The sequence below is a fragment of the Abramis brama genome, assembly GCF_963993115.1.
Source record: "Abramis brama genome assembly, chromosome: 2".
Lineage (NCBI taxonomy): Eukaryota > Metazoa > Chordata > Actinopteri > Cypriniformes > Leuciscidae > Abramis > Abramis brama.
In genome coordinates, this window is record NC_139964.1 from 35,715,390 (window position 1) to 35,737,225 (window position 21,836).

The 21,836-nt window shown below is 37.1% G+C and overlaps 1 protein-coding gene and 1 long non-coding RNA gene across 3 annotated transcripts; one reads left to right on the top strand and one right to left on the bottom strand.

The window, feature by feature from the left end:
- Positions 1–727: 727 nt before the first annotated feature.
- LOC311070469 lies at positions 728–2,860 on the bottom strand. The gene is made up of 5 exons (XR_014603673.1): positions 2,718–2,860; positions 2,025–2,085; positions 1,862–1,922; positions 1,681–1,777; positions 728–1,500 (listed from the first exon to the last, which is right to left on the bottom strand). It is a non-coding gene; the product is annotated as an uncharacterized lncRNA (long non-coding RNA).
- Positions 2,861–5,196: 2,336 nt separating this feature from the next.
- Positions 5,197–21,834, top strand: LOC311070432 (uncharacterized protein). 2 transcript variants are annotated; one of them, XM_084094273.1, is made up of 10 exons: positions 5,197–5,335; positions 5,667–5,888; positions 9,772–9,814; positions 10,057–10,353; positions 10,437–10,721; positions 17,622–17,848; positions 18,294–18,392; positions 19,175–19,300; positions 19,572–19,676; positions 19,971–21,834. In XM_084094273.1, exons 3-10 carry the CDS (start codon positions 9,772–9,774, stop codon positions 20,079–20,081), a joined length of 1,293 nt encoding a protein of 430 aa, XP_083950399.1. In that variant the 5' UTR covers positions 5,197–5,335; positions 5,667–5,888; the 3' UTR covers positions 20,082–21,834. The 2 variants fall into 2 exon arrangements, with proteins under 2 accessions (XP_083950399.1, XP_083950400.1); XM_084094274.1 differs by having other exon boundaries at positions 5,223–5,271; positions 5,671–5,888.
- Positions 21,835–21,836: the final 2 nt, after the last annotated feature.

The window sequence follows — 21,836 nt, forward strand, 5'->3', positions numbered from 1 at the left end:
GATTGTGGTGCGCACCGATAGGCTAATGGAGAGTGACAGTACCGGCAGGCTGTAGACGGTAGTTTTCTTATTCCCAGCGAAATAACAATACAACCTGTCTTTAAGAACGTCTTGATCGACTGTGATACAACAACTCTCCTGGCCTCCCTCTCCTTCTTTTCATAGAGTTTCTGGTACCCTGATTTATGTTTTCTTTTCCCCGACATTTTGTCAGTCAATCTCCTGCTCTTCCACGAAGTTCATCGTTAACTTCAGGACCTGCCGCCTCAACTCTAATTGGTTCTGTTCACGAGCTGGGGTGGGACTTACTATTTTATTGGGTCCATCTGATGTTTGTCACTGACTAATTAATAAATACTTTAGATCGGACTAAACCATTTATAGGGAGGTAAGAGATATTTGGAAAAAATATTTAACCAAATTGCATGTTTTTGTGGTTTTCATTTAAATCTCAGGCATACAACTAATATAAATATTAGAATTTTTCATACAACAGGGGCCTATATAGTATAACTGCTGGATTTTGTGGGGCCCCCTGGGCAGTGGGGGCGCCTGTAATTGTCACCACCTTTCACCCCACTAGCGACGGCCCTGAAGCTGTGTATTATGTTTCATGTTCTGCTGTATTCACCGGCAACATTGTGCTGATGTTTGGGGAAGCCAGTAGTTTTAATGCCATTTATGTTGTTATGAGTGTGATTGTGATAAGAAAGAAGCATTGTTTGTTAGATCATATCTTTTATTTGTTTGTTACAGACCACACACACTCATATGCTGACACTTCTCAGGACATAAAGCAAAGACAATAACACTCAGCGCCAGTATTCATGCTCATCTTCAATCTGTGCACAGAGAGCACTGTTTAATACAACCCATTATGATCTGGCTCCCCCTCTTCATATGCTTGTATAAATAAATCTGTTAAACTGGATTCCTTCTCCGACTTTGGTGTTCTTTCCGGCACACCCGGACCAGCTTCACCTCATTAGCAACAGCTAGCACCTTACAGTCCTTAGCCCCTCAACTACAATTTGACTGACATGTAGCGCAACAAATCACAGTTCGTGTTTAGGGGCGTGACAATATAATGTCCTTACAACAACAGACTAGCATGCATCTAATAAATTATTCATTCAAGAATGTTGTACAAGTTAACTGCAACAACGGAGCTGCGAACTTCACACACTTTTGAAAATCCAGCGTTTAGTTGATCCTGGTAAGCGCTCATTGTTACAGTTGTAAGCACAACGGGTGGTTCTTCTTCCATGAGGGGTTTTGGTGTCACGGCATTTGTTTCCAGGCGGACAGATGAAGAACGCGACACGCACGTCTCTCCCGAACATCCTGTAGAATTCAACCAATCAGATTGCGACTTTGAAACTCCTGAAGTGTTTCCAGAAAAGTGTGCCATATAAATCAGTCCCCTGTTCCCTGGACGCATGCATTTCCACAAACACAAATGTGCTCAGTTCTTCTTCAGAGAAGATCGCAGTTCCAACACTATATAAAAATATAAGAGGGAAAGAGAAAGAGGAGAAAGTTACACAAGCATCAAATTGTTTTTAATCTCCATCATACTATAATTCAAAATATATATAAGTAATACCCTTTTGTCAGCATAATCAAACATTTCAGCTGAACTGTAAACAGAATTATGCCAGATTCAATTTTAATACTTACATTTCCTTAATTCTCTACAAAAATGCTGAGATTCATAGATGTAAATACTGCAATCAAGGATTTAGCCAATTTCAGCTTGTTTGCAGTGAAGGGATAGCTGTTTTAGACAAATACACAGTCAGATATATGCAAGAAATCCCCATGTGATGATATGCATGCTAGCCTTCAATAGTTAACCCACCTGTGCGCTGATATGCTGAAATCGTATTAGGCACCTTCCTGCTCAGATCGGACTCTTCGGCCTAATAATAGATCAAAATAATCCAAAAATAAAAACTAAAGTTGTTTAGAATGCTTGATTTGATATGAATTAATGATTTAGTGAGTTGTACTGCAATGCTTACCTGAATAAATTCTGGTGAGACTGAACAAAGAAAATGGTCCATCCTCTGATTGGTTAATTTGCTGTGTAATAAATATTAGACATAATGCAAAAGTCACTTATTTGTTAGCAAGTTAGCAAATGTAACTTATATATTGTATGCTACCTAGCCTGCACAGCACCAGTGGCTCAAGAGCACTTAGTTATCCCATATTGCTAATCATTTCAGCACACTTTCAAATCCACTATGACTACATTTTAGACATAATCAAATCAATAAAGAGTAACGTTAGATCATTTTTAATACACCCTTACAGGTAACTTTTTGTGTAAAAAATATAACGATTGTAAATCGAGTACAATATAATTTACCATTGCTTGGTGAAATTTTGAGTGCAAAATCCATTAATTTATAAAGGTCTCAGTCTCATTATCATGAATTTCGTGTGAAAGTGGAAAAAATTATGTCGATTTTGAATCGGGTTTTCCACGCAAATTCGCAGTGTTGATCAACATAAAGCTGCTTGGTTTAGCCGTGCTTCAGCTAACTTAACGTTAACGTTACATTTATTGACAATGTACGTTTTTTGCCCGCAAAATCTCGTCGTCGTAACCTTATAGCTTTTAAACCAGTATTAAAATTACAGCAGTAAAAAATATTGTTTTTGTAAATAAACATAATTAAATATATGAATTCAAGTAGGCTACAGCTTACCTCAAGAATCTTAGTTGCTAGCATCGGCGTGATTCTGCGCGAATCATCTCCTCCCTGGTAAGAAGTGTTTTCACGAACAGTTTTGACGCGAGGGGTAGTCGATAACTAAGTGATATGTTATAAATGTTTTATTTTTCAACAATATAGAAGTAAAAACAAAATAGTTGCTGTCATTAACAGACTATTATCTACTACTGAACTGACTGGAACTGGATTCTGTTCAATCAGAGTCAACTTATTGGTTCAGCTAGCTAATTTAAATAACGGTCGTGTTATAAAAATAACACATTAAGTGTGTAAGCAGCACATCGATCTACTCATATTGTGTTAAATGCTTTGAGTAAATTCCAAAGTTGTGTTAATTTTAAACTACACATAGATATGTGTAAAATAGGTTATTTTTTTCAACACATTTTTAGTTAATATTGACACAAAATGTGTAAATTAGAGTGTTTACACATATTTTGTGTAATTTTTCTACACATTCCTTCTAAGAGTTAATGCCAGTATGCCACTGTAAAATAAAGTGTGCTGTAAGCGGTAGACCAATCACAACAGACTGGGCCGTCTGACCAATCAGAGCAGAGTAGGCTGGCGGTAAGGTGGGGTTTCAAGAGACTGAGGGTGCTTCTCAATATCCCTCCTCGTCTCCTCACTCCTCCGTCCTCCATCCTATGACCCGGAAACCGATCGAGCTCAGCCATCTAGAAGGACATCTCAATTCTCTAATTGCACCGCGAGGAGTCGAGGATCGAGGAGTTAGGAGGCTTCCTGAGGAGTCATGAGCGAGGATACACAGGTGTATCCTATGCAGAAGAGTTTTATCGACTTAAACGTGACGCACGTCTAAATTCTCCTCCCCCTTCACATCGGTCACAATCATTTTAATTTATACTTTACCTTTGCAGTTTATATAAACCACACATCTCACATATTTCAACAGGGTATCTTGCTTTATTATTATTTATTATGAATTTCTTAAATAAACAAACTTCAACAACATAAGGGCAGATCCTTTGAGCGCTGCTGATGACGCGATGAAGTGACGCTTGAGTGATCAAGTATTCCAATGTATAAAAAAAAGTTACATTCGAATCCTCCATCCTCGCGTCTTTTCCTTGCAACCTTCCCTCGCATCCTACAGGGGGCGGAGCTGAGACGCGAGGAAAGGAAGCGAGGAAAGGAAACGAGGATGCACAAATAAGAAATGAGAAGCACCCTGAATCTTTGAACAAACCGTATTCAGACTCTTTGAGAAATTAGGTGATGTGCAATGTATATTACGAGAAAATTAAGGTGTTTTTTGATCTTGGATGCATTTAAACCTAATTAGGAACCTTTAAAATAGCATAATATGGATACTTTAAAGCACTGGGGATTTGTGAAATCCAAATTGTTTAAAATCAATAAGCAAAGCAGTAATAGTTGCTGCATTTAAAATCACATTGCTGAAATATCATTATTGGGAAAACTATCAATTCTGGTTGATTACATCTGAACTAATTTCAGATGGTGCAGAGATCTCAAATTCTGATTTGGTGTTTCGTATGTGTTCATGTTTTAATATGGGTAAGAGGTTTTAGAAAATGTCAGAAACACAATTTAGCAACCCAGTTCCATTCATTGGGGAAACACCTTTAACCTCAGGGCTGTTGGGGAATTGCAATGAAATTTTAGGACTCTTTCTAAACACAAGGATTATTAGGATGTTTCATTATGCTGTCAAGTTATGGGTTTACACATCTGTAACATTCATATTTGTGCAGGTAGAGCAACAGTTGGATTTTTGTGTTTCCTTAAAGACTTGCCACAATCTGCTCAAAAACAACATCAGTCTTATCTGTACCTCCTTAGCTATACATTAAAGTCTTTAGCACTTATGTAACATCAGTTTTGACCTGGAGGAGAATACCAGGGATACCGGCACTGTGTAAACGTGATAAACAATGTAAAATTTTAATAAGAACAGCTGGTGTGTGGGATCAGTATACAGCAAGTCCACAAAAAAAGCAGTCTGGTAAGTTTTGAGATTCAACAAATTTATGTGAAATCACTGTTTTTCTGAGTTATTGTCTTACTTTTATCTGTATAAAGTTATGTAAAATAAAAAGGGTTGTTGAGAAATCCACATAGACGAGACTATATAATTCGGCAGTGATTTATATTATAATAATATAATAATCCTTCTCTTCAACAGAGTCCAAAATTCAAAGTTTCAATATTCAGTAAAAACACAGAAGCAGTTTACATTTTTAAATGAAAACTGCTTTCTTGACCATCAAAATATAAAATATAATTTGTATTCCAACAAGGCCAGTGTGTAGGCTATAGGCTATCCCTTCTACAAAGCATTCATGAGCATGAGCATGAGCATTGTACTGAGTTAAGACTGATGCATGCTGGGATGGGAGGGGTCCTCTAGCCACGCCTCTGACGTAAATTCTGTTGCGTTTGTTTATGCAGGCTTTTACCAACCTGAATTAGGTTCGTCGTCTGTTATAGCTTGAGGAAAATAAAGAAGGAACAGCTGAAGGCTGGAGCACTAATATAGATGGTCTGCATTTCCTCTCCATATTTAGTAGCATATATTTGGTTTGAAGAATAAAATTAATAAATTGGTACGTGCCCTTGCATTTATTTAAAAATGACTAATCAAATTGTTGTGTTAAATGTATTAGGGTACATTATTTAGGCCTATGTGATAAAGTAAAAAAATAAATAAATAAAAAATCAAAAGCTCAGTTAGTTTCGATAAGAAAACGATTAGTTTAACCATCTAAACACAAGAAAGGAAAGGGAAAAGGTCAGTTATTAAATATCACATTCCACACATTTAGGGAAAGAAAAGGTTAGGTTCGGTACTCCTACGTTAAATCTAAGGATTATAGAGTATTTCTCAAAGGCAGGCATGAGCATGCTACACTTGCCATAATATTCATTTTTTTTCAGATAGGCTATGCACGCGCACATCAATCTTCACAAAAGCATCATCCATTACATCTTGACAAAAGAACAGGAATGTGCTCGGAGCGGTTTGTATGCACGACTACAGAGGGGCTGAGTTAAACTCCATTTTCCCAGGACACACCTATTACCGACAACATAATTTACAGCCTTGGCACACGGTGAAATCCTACATTTACAACGGAAACGTCCATCATTGGTAACATTGTAAGTACTTTGATCTTTCTCTATATCGCCTATCATCGTTGTTAAAATTCCGGAAATAATCTAACGCAGGAAACGCGAATGCTTCTCTTATACAAAGTTGTTATTGTTGTTGTGTTGTGGGTTTTTTATTTTATTTAAACCAGGCGCCTAAAATTAGGAGTTTGACAAACATTGTCTTGCAGATAGCAGTTTATGCATTCCCCGCTGCTTTTGGTGGATGTTTGATTCAAAGCATGCATGGTTTCCGATTAAACCAAAATCGTACAATCACAGACACATTTGCGTCTCTTACTTTCGTATGAAGTGACATTAAGTCGTCACCTGAATGTTTAATTCATTGGATTACTCGACATAACTAAATCTAATTAGTTCGTGCATTCGCTAGTAGCGTAAAGATGAAATTGAGGATCTGGCCCAATTAATCTACCGTGCTTCAGAGATGCAGATTATAGCTGCCATTTATAAGGGCGTGTCCCAATCGCTGAAGTTAACAGTGCACTAAAACCTTTTGTAGCCTACTCTGTCCAGGCTATTTAATTAATTAATATATACACCGTATTGTACCATACTTAAAGGGATAGTTCACCCAAAAATGAGAATTCTGTCATAATTGAATCACCCCCAAGTTGTTCCAAACCTGTATGAATTTATTTTGGTGCGTGCAAGTCCTCCTGGGAAGTTCGTACGTACGAGGTGGGAAGTCGTGCTTATAACGGCATGTGCGTTCAAGTCACTTTCGTCGGAGCAAAATGGCGGAGTACTTTCTCTTAATTAATTACACAAAAATACAGTAAGGTTCTTAACCCATTTAAGCCCACCGGCAACTATAGTTGCCGCAGTACATAGTTGTCATTTTCCTTTTGAAAATATTTTTCTAGATGTTGTCCATGTTTTATTTCTCAATGAAATGCAAGCAAACAACCAAATAAAGGATTTCAAGAAAAAAAAAAAGGTATTCACTTCCTCCCTGTCACATGAGGCTGTCAACTTCCTACCCCTATTTCCAGGAAGCAGGGCGAAGGCTGCTTTAGTATGTTACTAATAAGTATTTTTTGTTGACATATATATATCTACATAATCATGAAGGTCTCTAGAATCAGCCAAACAAAACAAATCTTACAAGAGATATATAGTTTTTTGTATACTTAGTCAAAAGTCCAAGCGGCAACTATAGTTGCCGGTGGGCAAATGCCTTGTAAGTACATATATCATGGGAAAATGGGGTATACTGTGTTAATAGGTTAATAAATCAAGTTTATTGGTCTTGTTTAGTGCATAAACATAACTTAACCCTTTAAATGACATCTCTATATAGATATATTTTTTTCTTCATTCTATTTATTTGTATTTATTTATTTTCATTTACCTTTTTGATACACAATGCCCTGTTATGGCTGCACTTTGTTCTGTACTATGTTCCACAACTTTAACCCTTGTGCGCTGTTCGTTTGCGGTTTACAGTCAGGCTGTTTGGGGTCTGAGAGACCCCAGGCAACAAAATGTTATTTTGTAACAATATATATATTTTAAACAAATGTAATTTTACTCAGTTTATTAATGTTTTTACTCTACATTTGGACATTTTTACTCCACAAAATGTTCAAAAAAAAAGAAAGAAAAATTAATACAAAATGTGCCTTATAAAATACCCACATTTCTAACTTTCATTCATGGGGATAACATGGATAATTTGACATGGTTTAGTGTAAGATTTTTGGCCAAATCTTGGAAAATGCAGTTTTAAAAGTAAAAAAAAATAAATAAATCACTTTAACCAGTAGATGGCTGCAGAGCTCTAAAAGTACTAAAAGTTTCAAACTAAAAGACATCTTTTCACAAGTTTTTCCGGTTAGATTCATATCTACATATAATGAAATCACAATTATAACAATAAAAGTTACTTTTTGTCAAAGTTTGGCAGTTTTTGTACTGAAAAAAATCAGTTTTTCAATAATGTTCCATTATGATTAGAATCAAACCTGATCAGGATGTTACAAAGAGAAAAGTTGGAGTTTTTAGAGTTTATCATTTATTTCAAACATCTGTTTTTCATATAATTCTAAAAATTTAAAGTGTGCCACTTCATTTCTGTCTATGTGTGTTCTGTGTTGTTTCTGATTTTGAGGATGGATTTTGTCCATTGATCAAATTCATTTGATTCTAATCATAATATAACACTACTGAAAAACAGATTTTTTTTTCAGTACAAAAAGTGCCTAAACTTTGACAAAAAGTAACTTTTATTATTATAATTGTGATTTCATTATATGTAGATATGAGTACAACTGGAAAAACTTGTGAAAAGATGTCTTTCAGTTAGTCAAAAAGCAAATAGCAAATAGTGGTGCTCTGCAGCCATCTACTGGTTAAAGTGATAAATTGTTACTTTTAGAACAGCATTTTCCAAAAGATGGGCAAAAATCTTTTAAAAACACTTAACCATGTCAAATTATCCATGTTATCCCCATGAATGAAAGTCAGAAATGTGGGTGAAAAAGACCCTGAACAGCGCACAATGGTTAAGGCAAATGGATTTGTTGTTTGTTGTGTTTTCATATTCAAGAGATTATAAGCTAGATGCAGTTTTTTTGGGGTCTGCATCAAATGTTCTTCGACTTTTATACATAATAAATTTGTTTATGAATAAAGATTGATCTGTTGAAAGCAGTTATTTTTAGATAAATGCCAAATGTTCTCCTCCTATTCATATTTTACATTGAAGGGGTGCATACAACATATTTGCCCACCGGCAACTATAGTTGCCGCACATTCAAATATGATTTTCAAGAAAGAAAAAAAAAACCTGGGGAAAATAAATGCAGAACATGTTCACATAGGACACTATTAACAGGATTATATGCATGAAACCATTCAGAAAAATTTGGGCACAAATGGGTTAAACTCTTGTTCTAGAAAATGAAGAACAAAGAAATGTGCATCAGGTGTACTTTGTATTTTTATGTTTTTAATTAATTTATGAAGCCACTGCCAACACATCGTTACATGTTGCATTGTTATATTATAATACTATCATATTCTGTGTTGGCGATTAGCTAACTGAGCTGTTAATAGAAAAGCCTGACAATATCACAGCTAAATACCTTTACGTATTGTGTATTCCGCCATGTTAATCACTGACACGCCCCCAACTCGTAAAGATCGGAGCAGAGAAAATCCCGAGCTCCCCACTGGTATTTACGACATTGTGGTGGCGTTCAAGTGCGTTCAACTCGTAAATACGATCTATACGAGATGACTTGAACGCACCATTTCTTCTGCTGAACACAAAAGAAGATATTTTGAAGAATGTCGGTAACCAAACAGTTGATGGGCCCCATTGACTTCCATAGTATTTTTTTCCCCATACTATGGAAGTCAGTGGGGTAATTTGATCAAATTTTTGGAATTTGTATCAAATTTCATACATCTTAACATGATTTTTCTAAAACTTATGTATGGATATAATCAAATAAACTTTCAGTCCAGTAAATGCTCATCTTGAAATATAAATAACAATTTAAATGTTATTCGTACGTTTACTTTGTAAAAAATCATTAAAGATTTATACATGTTCCTTGACCTGAAGGTGGACATTTTTTGAAATACTACAAATCTTTTTACTTGCTAGAAATTATGAACCATCAATCAGAGGGCAGAAGGCATGCAGAAGATTGTGTACAACAGGTTTCTCAGCAAAGTTTCGATCATGTTGATAATTTAGAGGCCTGCATCAAATATGATACCGTAGGCCCAGAAGCTGTTTTAACCAGTTTAAGACAATATGCTTGTTTCTAGAACTCTGGTTAAAACAATAAGGTTATTGTTTTAATGTAATATGTGTTCAGAATCTATCTGCAATATTAATAGATCATTTCTCAAACAGATGCTGAGTGTTTGGACCTTCCTAGCAGCTGCTATTTGTGCAGGTATGACAACATTTGCTTCTTACACACTAAAATAATCTTACCGAAGATGATTCTGCAAGGACATGTAAATTTAGTTCTTTAGAATCACAGTTGAATCACTCATGCGTTGACATAAAAGACAAAAAAAGCAGTATATACATGATTCTAATTGCCCAGCAGTTCTAAAGAACTCCTACTCATCTTGTAATTCTAAACAACATCTCTAGAATATGAAACAACAAAACAAAAATTGTCTCCCTCAGTGCCAGTCTCAGCAATATCTCGAAGGGATCTAATCCATGGCCATCAGTTGTTTCTGGATCTTCCTGAAAGGACAGAGAGGTTGGATTTTACCTCTGCTGATGAGAGAGATCAATTTACTATCTGGGAACATAGAACCCTCTCTGTCTGGCCCAATAAACCCAGTAAAGGCCAAGTGAACAGCGCTAGTAATGGCTGGTCTTTCATAATCAGAAAAGTTACGTTTGACGACGAGGGAACCTACACCCTGCGCAATCACTTTGGTTCAACCATCTCCAGTTATACAGTGAAGGTCAAAAGTGAGTAGTAATTTAAACCTCTATCTCAGAATAATATCTCTGTGACGGTCCACATATCCTCACTGTTTTTTTTTTTTTTTCAGCCAACAGGGAAATCATTGACTGTATAGCAGGTGAAAAACTGACTATACCACTGCTAGGACTCAAGCTGAGTGATGCCACGCTTTGGTTTCACAGCAATTATTCATCTGTCATTCTGGTGGACAATGGAGTTCCAGTGGGCAAGAATAACCCAGACTATATTAACCGGCTTAAAGTGTCCAGCGAAATGATCCAGGTTCTCAATGTCAATGTGTCAGATTTGGGCAGATACGAGCTCACCGATTATAAAGGCAGACTTGTCTCAAACAACACAATGGTACTAGTGGGTAAGAAAAGACTTTCTTCAGTATATTTTAAATTTGTACACACACACACACACACACACACACACACACACACACACACACACACACACACACACACACACACACACACTTTTTACTTTTACTGTTTAAATGGGGACATTGCATAGACTTCCATAGTTTTGCAATTTGCAGCTAGTAATAAATACTATAACTGTACCAGAAAACTTTCTGCATTTTTACAAAAAAAACAACAACAAAAAAACTGCATTTACTTTATTTTTATGACGTTTTTACAAATGAGGATGTCCCCAAAATAATTTATTTTTGTCAGGTTTAGCTCACTTCTGGGTACTTGTGTTAAAGGGGTCCTGTTATGCCCTTTTACAAAGCTTTGATTTTGTTTTTGGGGTGTACTAGAATATGCTTTCATGCTTGATAGTTCAAAAAACATATTTTACATTGTTACAGCACCTCTCTCCCCAGTCTGGCCTGAACGTCTGCCTTTTAGTTCTGGTTTTAGTTCGATGAAGCCCCTCCTTTCGAAATACGAAATGTGCTGTGATTGGTTTGCTCGCCCAGTGTGTTGTGATTGTGTCACGCACGGTTGTAGAACACACAATGATGAGGAATAGGTTCAGAAAGGTCTTTAATAATCCACACGAATAAATTCAGATACAGGCAGGCAAACAAACACAAAACTGGCAAAAACGAGACTGCACCAAGAACACTGAAAAGACAGGAACTTATATACTGATGATGATGATAAGGGAACACCTCTGAACAGAATGACAACTCATATTAGTAACCAAGATGACAAACAAGTGGCGGGAAAAGGACCTTATGAATTCTAACTAAAAGTCAGTGAAAGTGAAACTAAGAACAACTATAACCAAATATCCCTGAAAGATTGGCACCACTTAAATAGTGTTTGTGAAATGTCACACAAGCTCTACTCAGATGTAAATATTAAGGATGGCATCAATATCAAACCAATCCAAGCCTGATTCTACGGAGCCCCTAAAGGGACGTGGTGGTGGAATTTATTTTAGGATGGGAGATTTATTTTTATTTTTTTAAATCTTTTGCGTTCCCACGCAAAACTTTTGCGTTCCCTCGCAAAGTTATTTGCGTTCCCACGCAAAACTTTTGCGTTCCCTCGCAAAGATATTTGCGTTCCCACGCAAAACCTGTTTTGAGCTCGGACAGACACTTCCTGTTGTAATGTCCCGCTGGCAGTGTTTCAGAGCTCCGTACGTTAATAGAGCGTTTCATAGTGTTTGAACTTGGACTCAAATATAAAGAAATGCGGTCAGTGCTTATAAGAAGTTCAGTGAAGTTGGCAATATTCACATAGGCTATTCGAACTTCCCTATTCTTGAGCTAAACGTTGTTAAAACACAAACAACACCTATTTACAATCACAGTAACCTAGAGAACGAGCTACAACCCAATTCTCATCAAGACGAGCTTTATAGGCTAATATTAATTTCTCTAACCAGACGAATGAGAGACAAGTCCAAATAAAGGGGCCGTCTGTAAAGTGCAAATCTCAAAACCCTTCTGCACATTTTATAGCCTATTATTAAACATATTCAATAGCTTCACTGTGACACACTGTAGGACTGTCAGTACAGTGTGTCACAGTGAAGCTATTGAATATGTTTAATAATATAAAATGTGCAGAATTGTCACCAAATTCAGTTCACACATCACTGCTCTCCTGCTGGTTATACTACATTACTTAGTTTGATAAAAAATGCAGAATTTTTATGATTATTTATTATGAAATAAAAGCAATAACTTCACCCTTTTTAGAAATAAATATTAAATAACTTCACACTGTGTGAAGTGTAGGCTTACATACAGTGTACAGTGTAATGCCATCAAATTCAGTAAGCAAATATAATGCAAAAGCTGCGTAGCCTACAGTACCAATATCATTTGTGTAAAGAATAGGCCTACTTATTTTTATGTGCAATTACTTCCCAAACTAACTGTTGCAACATTAGAGCAGTGATGTGTCATGTGTGAACTAAATTTGGTGTGTTACAGTGAAGTTATTGAATTTTTTCATAATATAAAATGTGCAAAAGTAGTGTAGTATGACCAGTGGGTCACCATTGATGTGTAAACTGAATTGGGTGGCACTACAGTTTGTAACATTGAAGTTAATGACTATTTGACTGTGAGTTGATGCTGTAGTCGTTTTTGGGTTATATTGCATTTTGCAGACGGTCCCTCTCAGCCGCCTGCTCATAGAGATCAATTTAGCCTATTATAAAGCTTGTTTTGATGAGAATCTGGTTGTAGCTCGTTGTCTAGGTTACTGTGATTGTAAATAGGTGTTGTTTGTGTTTTAACAACGTTTAGCTCAAGAACAGGGAAGTTCGAATAGCCCATGTGAATATTGCCAACTTCACTGAACTTCTTATAAGCACTGACCGCATTTCTTTATATTTGAGTCCAAGTTCAAACACTATGAAACGATCCATTAACGTACGGAGCTCTGAAACACTGCCAGCGGGACATTAAACAGGAAGTGTCTGTCCGAGCTCAAAACAGGTTTTGCGTGGGAACGCAAATAACTTTGCGAGGGAACGCAAAGTTTCTCGGGGGAACGCAAAAGTTTTGCGAGGGAACGCAAAAGATTTAAAAAAAAAAAATCTCCCAACCTAAAAAAATTTCCACCAACCACGTCCCTTTAGGGGCTCCGTATGATTCAGACTTAAGAATGTTAACAAACAAGAGGATCATCCAGAATGGATTTCATACACTATCTTTGCAAGCAGGGATTTCACAGGACATTTCAGAGTGGTATGTTTTTTTTTTGTTTTTTTTTATACATTAGATACGATGTTATACACCATTAATCATGATATTTGTCTGAAAACTATGGCAATACAAACAGTAATTGGTCACAAAACGCTGGTTAATTTAAAAGCGAGAGCTTACAAAAGCTACATTAAACACTATATCAACACTAATGTTGGCTAGCAGGCGAGCGTAGCAACAACATAAAATTTATCATTGGAATTGTTCATAGAAAACATAACTACAAATAATAAGACATACTTACAAGTTGTGATCCATAAACAACAACTTTGCCCCGACAAAGTGGGAACTGCTCCATTTCAGGAGAAGCTTTTGTGCATTGTCTGCATTGTGGTTCTGAAAGCTGTTATCCGTAAAATGTGCCACACACAGATAAACGTTGGGATTATAATGTTTAGGAACAGTGATTAAAATAAATTTAAACCACTCTTAAATTCCTCAGCTTTTGGAAGGTCAAACAAGTGAGTTTTGGAAACAGGGTAGAAAAAGCAGTGTCTCTTTGACATAGTGATCACATAGTCTAATCTAATGCAACTCAACCAGGCCTCATCCCCTTTTTTTGCGTATTCCGTGGGCGGGGATTATTTAAATGAGTAACATTGTGACTTCTCAAAGCCTTGAAAAAACGTGTTGTAGTCCAAACAAGTCTTTCGTTGTAGTTCAAGTGGATTCTGTTAAATAAAATATCTCCCTTTGGAGTGGACTTTGAGCTTTGTAACCTTGAAAGACCAATTTTATTCTGCACTTATGCATTAAAATGACAGTAAAGACATTTATAATGTTACGAAAGATTTCTAATTCAAATTGAATTCGTTCAAATATAATTACTTGGCTCATGACACAACACACACTCCTACACAGGTCACCTTTCGGCGTAATCTACAATCACTCTCACCTTCCCGCCTATCCTCTTTGGTCTCATCCACACTTCCTCCCCCTAATCAGCTCTTATCACTAGATACTGTAACAGTGCAACTGACTCTTTTTCTGCACTCTAATATTGAAGGGGGGCTTATCAAAACATCCCACTTACCGTGGTTTGTATCAGTCCCTCCTCTCTTCCTTATTTGCTAATTCGCACACTTTTCAAAACCTTCTCTTCATAATCCCCCTCTTCCCCCTCCTTCATCAGCCCTAACAGCTGATGACTTTGCCACATTCTTCATATATAAAATAACTACCATCAGCGGCCAATTTTCCACGCCACAAATCGACACACACATCTCACCAGCTAACACACACATTCTGCTCTCGGAGGCAGAAGTCTCATCCATTTCAATCACCCTACTACCTGTCCGCTTAAACCTATACCCACTCGTCTCCATTTAAGCAGACTCGGATAACCCATATGCTTAGGAAACCCAATCTAAATCTAGCACTTCTAGAAAATTACAGACCGCTATCCCTTCTCCCATTCGTTACTAAAACACTTGAAAAAGTCGTGTTCAACTAAGTATCGACCTTTCTTGCACAGAACAACCTCCTGGACAACTACTGTTGTGGCTTCTCTCTTTTGTGAAATCACTTCTCCGAGATCTTTGATGCCAGAAATATTAGACTTTATTTTACGACAAAGCCGAGCATCTTCTGCAGAAGATAGCTCAGATTTTTGCTCAGCCTAGAGATATATACCATACATCCTTTTCCAAAGATGGTAACACACTCTATAGATATTTTTGGGTAAAGGTCTTGTACCATGTGACATACTAGAATAGAATTCTCTGCTGCAACATTCCAGGCCTTTCTTCAGGCTTCCAAAAGTCAAACCAAAGTCACACAGAGGAAATAATAGTGTACAAATATATAGCTAAATGACTTATTTTCTAAATAATAAAATCGTCTACACTACCAGTCTGATTGGAAAATAAGATTCTGACATCAAGGATCTCTGAGAAGTGATTTTGCACAAGAAAGAAACTACAACATTAACCACCATATCCTCCTGTCAACCTTCAAGTTGAAAGGCATCTCAGGAATAGCACTCCAGTGATTCAAGACTTACCTCTCAGTTATGTCCTTCAGGGTGTCATGAGCCCCTTTCACACAGCACGATGATCCTGGCAAATTGCCGGGAAATTGCCAGAACACCTTCTGTGTGAATGCAAACATGACCCGGGATTGATGCCGGGTTGGGGACCTAGTAACATTGCCGTGTTCAGTCCCGGAACGCGCGCTGTGTGAACAAAAATAATGCCGTAATAATGCCGTGTCACTGATGACGCTGAAGCCGGGATCGTTCGCCAGCTAGTGAAACGGTACATAATGCGCAAGGTTATGATCGAATCAGAGAAAAAAATTGCACAAGCGTGGTTTCTCGAGAGAGAGAAATCGCAGCTCATAAGCAAACTTCAGACACTGCAGAGACAGTACAAGTCACATCGATGTCATGTGTCTTTACGGGATTTTTACAGGTTGTGTGAACGCATTTTCTGATTCCGGAAAATCACTAGCAGTGTGAATGAACCAAAATCAAATGAACCCAGGTCACTTTATCTGTGTATTACCCGGAATCTCTGAGTGTCGTGGATATGGAAGGGTGAGGTATCTACGTCGCAACGTCTAGCTACTTGGATGCCTCAAGGCTCAGTGCTTGGACCTCTTCTCCATCTACATGTCATCACTACGGTCTGTCATTCAGAAACGTGTTTTTTTCCTATCATTGCTATAAGGACACACAACTCTACCTCTCATTCCAACCAGATGATCCGAAGGTAGATGCTCTTATCTCGGCTTGCCTGACAGACATTTCTTGCTGGATAAAGGACCACTGCCTCCAACTCAACCTTACAAAGACAGAGCTTCTTGTGGTCTCGACCAACCCAGCACTTCTCCATTCGGCTGGGTTTGTCAACCATAACTCCATCCAGGACAGCCAGGAACCTTAGAGTTGTGATTAAAGATCAGTTAAACTTCACAGACCACAGATTTGACTTATACAACATTAGAAGGATCAGGCCCTTCCTATTGGAACATGCTACACAACTCCTTGTCCAAGCTCTTGTTCTATCCAGACTGGACTATTGTAATGTTCTCTTGGCAGGCCTTCCAGCATCCACTGTCAAACCTCTGCAACTGAACCAGAATGCTGCAGCAAGTGAGGCCTTTAATGAGCCGAAAAGAGCGCACGTCACACCTCTCCTCATAAAATTGCACTGGTTGCCACTTGCCGCTTGCATCAAATTCAAGGCACTGATGTTTGCCTACTGAACAACTACTGGCTCTGCACCCCTATACCTTAACTCGTTACTTCAGACCTACGTGTCATCCGAAAACTTGTATTCTACAAGTGAATGGGGCCTTGTGGTGCCATCTCAAAGAGGCACAAAAATATTTTCACAGACGTTTACCTTGACTGTTCCAAGCTCGGGTTCAACCTGAGCTGCTGAGTCTTTAGCCATTTTCAAGAAACTGCTCTTTCTTTTTCGAAAAAAATCTTTTTCGCCAACATTTCTACTGTTCTTTATCTAATATATAAAAAAATGTGCTGCGCTAGACTAGTTGGGACTGGTCACGGCATTTGCATTTTGTTGCCCTATGTCTGCTAAATTATTCAATGTAAATGTAAATAAATACTGTTCTGTTGCACTTTCTATTTATCAAAGAATACTGAAATAAATCTCGGTTTCCACAAAAATATTGAGGACAACTGTTTTCAACATTGTAACATTAAAAAAAGTTTCTTGATCACCAAATAGGCTTATTAGATGATTAAAAAGTTCGTCGAGACAAACTTTAAGTTGGCTGGCCGGACCAGAAAGTTTGAAGAAGTTTGAAGTTTAAAGTAGTTTGAAGGTTAAATTAGTTTAAAGTTATATTATTATTATATGATTATACGATTGTTATTGATTAATCATATGATTATATGATTTCTGAAGGATCCTGTGACACTGAAGACTGAAGTACTGATGCTGAAAGTTCAGTTTTGCCATTACAGAAAACTTTTTTTGTTTTGAACAGTAGCCTACTATTAGTATAAAAATGTATTCCTGTGTCTGTGTTTTGCAGGATTATTCTAGAGATTTATGATGCATGCATTAGTAACCACTATTATGTTTTTTCTTGTCTCATCTCTTCAAATGTTTAATGTAGATCAACGTGCACGTAGCGCTGGTGAGGGTTTTTTAGCTCTACTGCTGCTTGGCATTCCTACTGGAATCTGCTGCTTCTGCTGCAGGAAAAGAATCTGCAATTGTTGCCGGACCACCAAATCACAAACAGTGGAGTCCAACATCCCTAATACTGTACCAGTGTCCATACCTTGCAGCAACACAGTGATAGGTCCTGTAGGTCCTATAGGTCCTGGAGGCCCTGGCCAGGTAACATAAATGTGAAGATTCTGTCTCTCTCCCTGTACTTTCCTGTATATATAAATAAGCACGTCCCAGCCGGGTTCGTCACTTATTTAGTTCCCCTGGAAACATTTCCGTTGTGGTCTGTGTAATTTGCAGGGCGTTTCTGTATTTGGTTGTGTTGTGAGTTTTTGGAGCACACGTATGTTGTGAAACTGATGAAGATGTTTTCTTAATTTGTGGGTGGTTTTTTTTTCTATTTGCATGTTTTGTTTTTCTATTTGCATGTGCTTTCTTCAGTTGCAGCGCGTTGAGCTGTCTCGGCCACCGTACAAAAATGTATAAAATAAATAAATAAATAACAACAAATTATTTTTTAACAGGATCATGCCAAGCAACATTTATAGATTTTAGTCCCTGTAGCTGCTGTACATTGTAATGAATATGAATGGTTTGTGGTTTCTGACCAAAGGGCAACATCGCTGGTTATCCGCCTCATCCAGATCAAGGACAGATTCATTATCCTCCACCAACAGAGTGGAGCGGACAACCTGCTGTTTCTCCAAACCCTGTGAGTTCACATAGACAGAGATTTACTTTTATTCATTTAACAGATCCTTTTATCCAAAGGGACAAATAAAGAATGTTACAACACAAGCAGATCATCCTAAGGAAGCAGTAACTTTTTATAGCAAAACTTTATTTTACTCAAAGTGCTTGATTACCTAGAAAAATAATGGAAAAGCAGCGCAGTGGAATGCAAAAATGTCTTCTGTGTGAACAGACCTTTATAAGCTGGTTTAGCTGGTAGACCAGAATAGGCATGCAAACTTAAAGGGTTAGTTCACCCAAAAAAGAAAATTAGCCCATGATTTACTCACCCTGAAGCCATCCTAGGTGTATATGACATCCTTCTTTCAGACGAATACAATCAGAGTTATATTAAAAAATGTCCCGACTCTTCCAAGCTTTATAATGGGCGCAATGGGTATATTTTCTTGGAAGTCCATCAGAGCGTATCCATCCATGATAAAAGTGCATGAAACGGCTCTGAGGGGTTAATAAAGACCTTGTGAAGTGAAGCGATGCGTTTGTGTAAGAAAAATATCCATTTTTAAAACTTTATCGACTAAAATAACTAGCTTCCGGCAGATGGCGGTACGCAAGTCGACTTACGCCAAAAGAGAAACCCTTGAACTTGAAAGCTTGGAAGCTAGTTATTTTAGTGCCAAAATGTATGTACTTCTTTTCCTTACTGAAAAGAATATATTTATTTATTTTTAAGTGAGGGTTATATGTGCACTCTAAACTGAAAAAAAAACCCAAACATTTTGTGCATGTTCTCTTTTTAAGGGCTTTCATCCAGCGTATGTGCCTCAAAACCCTGTCTATCCTCCTGACTATGGACCTGGAGTTCCCCCCGCTCAGCCTCCACAGTGGAATGCCCCTCCAACCCAGTACAACCCATCTGCACCTGTGGTACATCCAATTATGTTGCAATTTTATTTCATTTTTTTCATCCTGCATGTTCCTACATTTCTGTTTGCTTATTTTTACTAAAAAGTTTGCAAGTGAATATGTAAAAGACAAAAAGCAACACTAATTAGTTAAGCCATAGTTTAATAAGGACATATAAGTAGCTTTTATAAACGTCCCTTTGAAAAAAAAAAGTATGCACATTAAGTCATTCTTAGTGTGCATGTGCTTGTTTGTGTATATTTTTTAACTTGTTTACACTCTGTGTCCTCAGAACTATACGCCAGTGATGTACAGCGCTCCTCCTGGGCCTGAAGCCACAGGGTTTAAGATGAATGAACCGCCTCCCACCGCACCACTGCTCACACCTCAACCTGAGGTAAAGCTTGCACTTTTTGTCAGTCTGCGAAATCATTAAACGAGTAATGACAATTTTATTGTTTTTCCCCCCTACTTGTGAGTAAACGTTTTGGTGCAATCTTGCAGTGTTGTTTCCAAGTGTGCAATACTCAAATGTTCCCGAAACTGTCCATTCCTTCAGTGACAGCCTTTTTGTAATGTCTGCATTCATTGTGAGAAATTTTTTTAACAAAATGCAGAAAATGTGACCAAAATTACTTAAAATGAATCCACTGACTCTCTGTGTCTCACTCTCTTACCCCTCTTTTTCTAGTCTCACCAGTCTGCTATGACCAGCGTTTCCATGGATATCCTTAACTCCGGTGAATCTAGTGTCCAGTTTGACATTAACAAAGGAAAGTCTTCTGGCAGCAACTTCCTTTAGATACTCCAACATCCTGAATTATCACTGTAAGAGAAAAAAAACACTTAGCTGTTGATTAGATTCCTACAAAACTCAAGCCTTTAAAAATAACTTTTAAAAAAAAAAATATCCTTTGATATTTTGAAAGGACAGGACATTGTTCTCACTGTGGTTAAATTTCAAATTTTAACTTTTATATTGATGAATACCTCAAACAGATCAGTCAGTGATGGTCATTCTCACTGTAAACAATAATAATAATAATAATAATAATAATAATAATAGGACTTAAAAACTGCTACTGCTATTTGTTCCTACCTCTTAATGTCACTCTCTTGGTGTTCAGTAGTAGGAAAGAAGCTGTTGAATGATACCAATGATACATATTTTACAGTTAGAAAGCTGCCACCAGATTGTCAGCCAAATGTTTTCTTATTATACTCATGCTACAGGGACAAAAATATGAGGATTTGCCTTCTATATGGGCTTCCAATGACACTCACTGCTGAAAGGTGTGCTTATTGAAGCAGCAATGCAATATCCATAGACAAACTGGCAGGCATGTAATGGCCTTTTCTGAAGCTCACTTTCAACGGGACGGTTTACCCAAAAAATTCAAATTCTGTCATCATCTACTCACCCCTCATGTCATTCCAAATCTGCATGACTAGAAAATAAAAGAAGATATTTTGAAAAAAATTTTTTTTGTCTATACAATGAAAGTTAATGGGCAGTAGGGCATCAATACTGTTTGGTTTCCATCATTCTTCATAATATCATAATATGAGGGAGAGTAAATGATGACAGAATTTTAAATGATGAAGAACTATCCCTTGAAGGTGACACTAAGCTACCATTTTCACTTTATCCATCCGACAGTCAGCCTTAAAAAAGCCATGTTCTACACTTTTGTGTAGAACTATATAGAATAAGCCATTCATTTAGTATGTTTTTGTACAGGTGTCCCTCTACTCTTGACAACATATATATACATTCTTATTATTTTTTCCAACTTTTGTTTTGTACATGCTTACCCCTGTCTCTTGAGAGGCATCTAGTTTTACAACTAAAAAAACGGTCTTATGTAACTAAGATATACAATGTTATTTTTACGTGCTTAAAGAGCACATAGACCCCAGGAATTAGCCTCATATGCAACATCATTACAGGAGGTATGTGTATGTATAGACAGTATGTGTGTGTGTACACACACATAATAAATTTAACATATGTACACATTACTATTTAATATGCATGTAAGTGAATTCAAATGTATTAATGTACTGTTTTAGTGATTTTTCTCAACTAACACGAATAGCCTCTTTTCTGCATTTGCTTAGGGCATTTTCAAAGTGCTGTTAGCTGGAATTAAACAACAACTGCCTCAAACCAAAAAACATTTATACTTGAGTCTTGAATATATGCATAAAATGTTATAGTGATGTAGTTTTATATTATAGGCTAAACATTGTACTTGTTCAATTTAAATGGCCTTCATATCACAATGGATATAGAAATATAAAAAGGCCTACCATGTTCTGAAGTAAAATACTGTTATCAATTTCTGCCAACATGACTGTATTTCTTACTGTTTATTATTCATATTGCATGTTCTCTGTATGTTTTATTTTCTCAGACATCTAGAGCCAACTGGCAATGCCTTATACCTTGTTATATGTTGATTCCTCTGGATTCAGCCAGTTGAAGGGGGTATGTAGAATAGGGTACAAAAAAGAAAGAAAAAAATGAATAAAATGGAGATTCTGGAATTTCAGC

Bases quoted from the DNA above. Each gene is read 5' to 3' on its own strand.
- LOC311070432 (XM_084094273.1), top strand. From the start codon at position 9,772: ATGCTGAGTGTTTGGACCTTCCTAGCAGCTGCTATTTGTGCAG. The intron at 10,354-10,436 runs GTGAGTAGTAAT...TTTTTTTTTCAG, and splicing joins TTATACAGTGAAGGTCAAAA to CCAACAGGGAAATCATTGAC. The intron at 19,677-19,970 runs GTAAAGCTTGCA...CTCTTTTTCTAG, and splicing joins TGCTCACACCTCAACCTGAG to TCTCACCAGTCTGCTATGAC.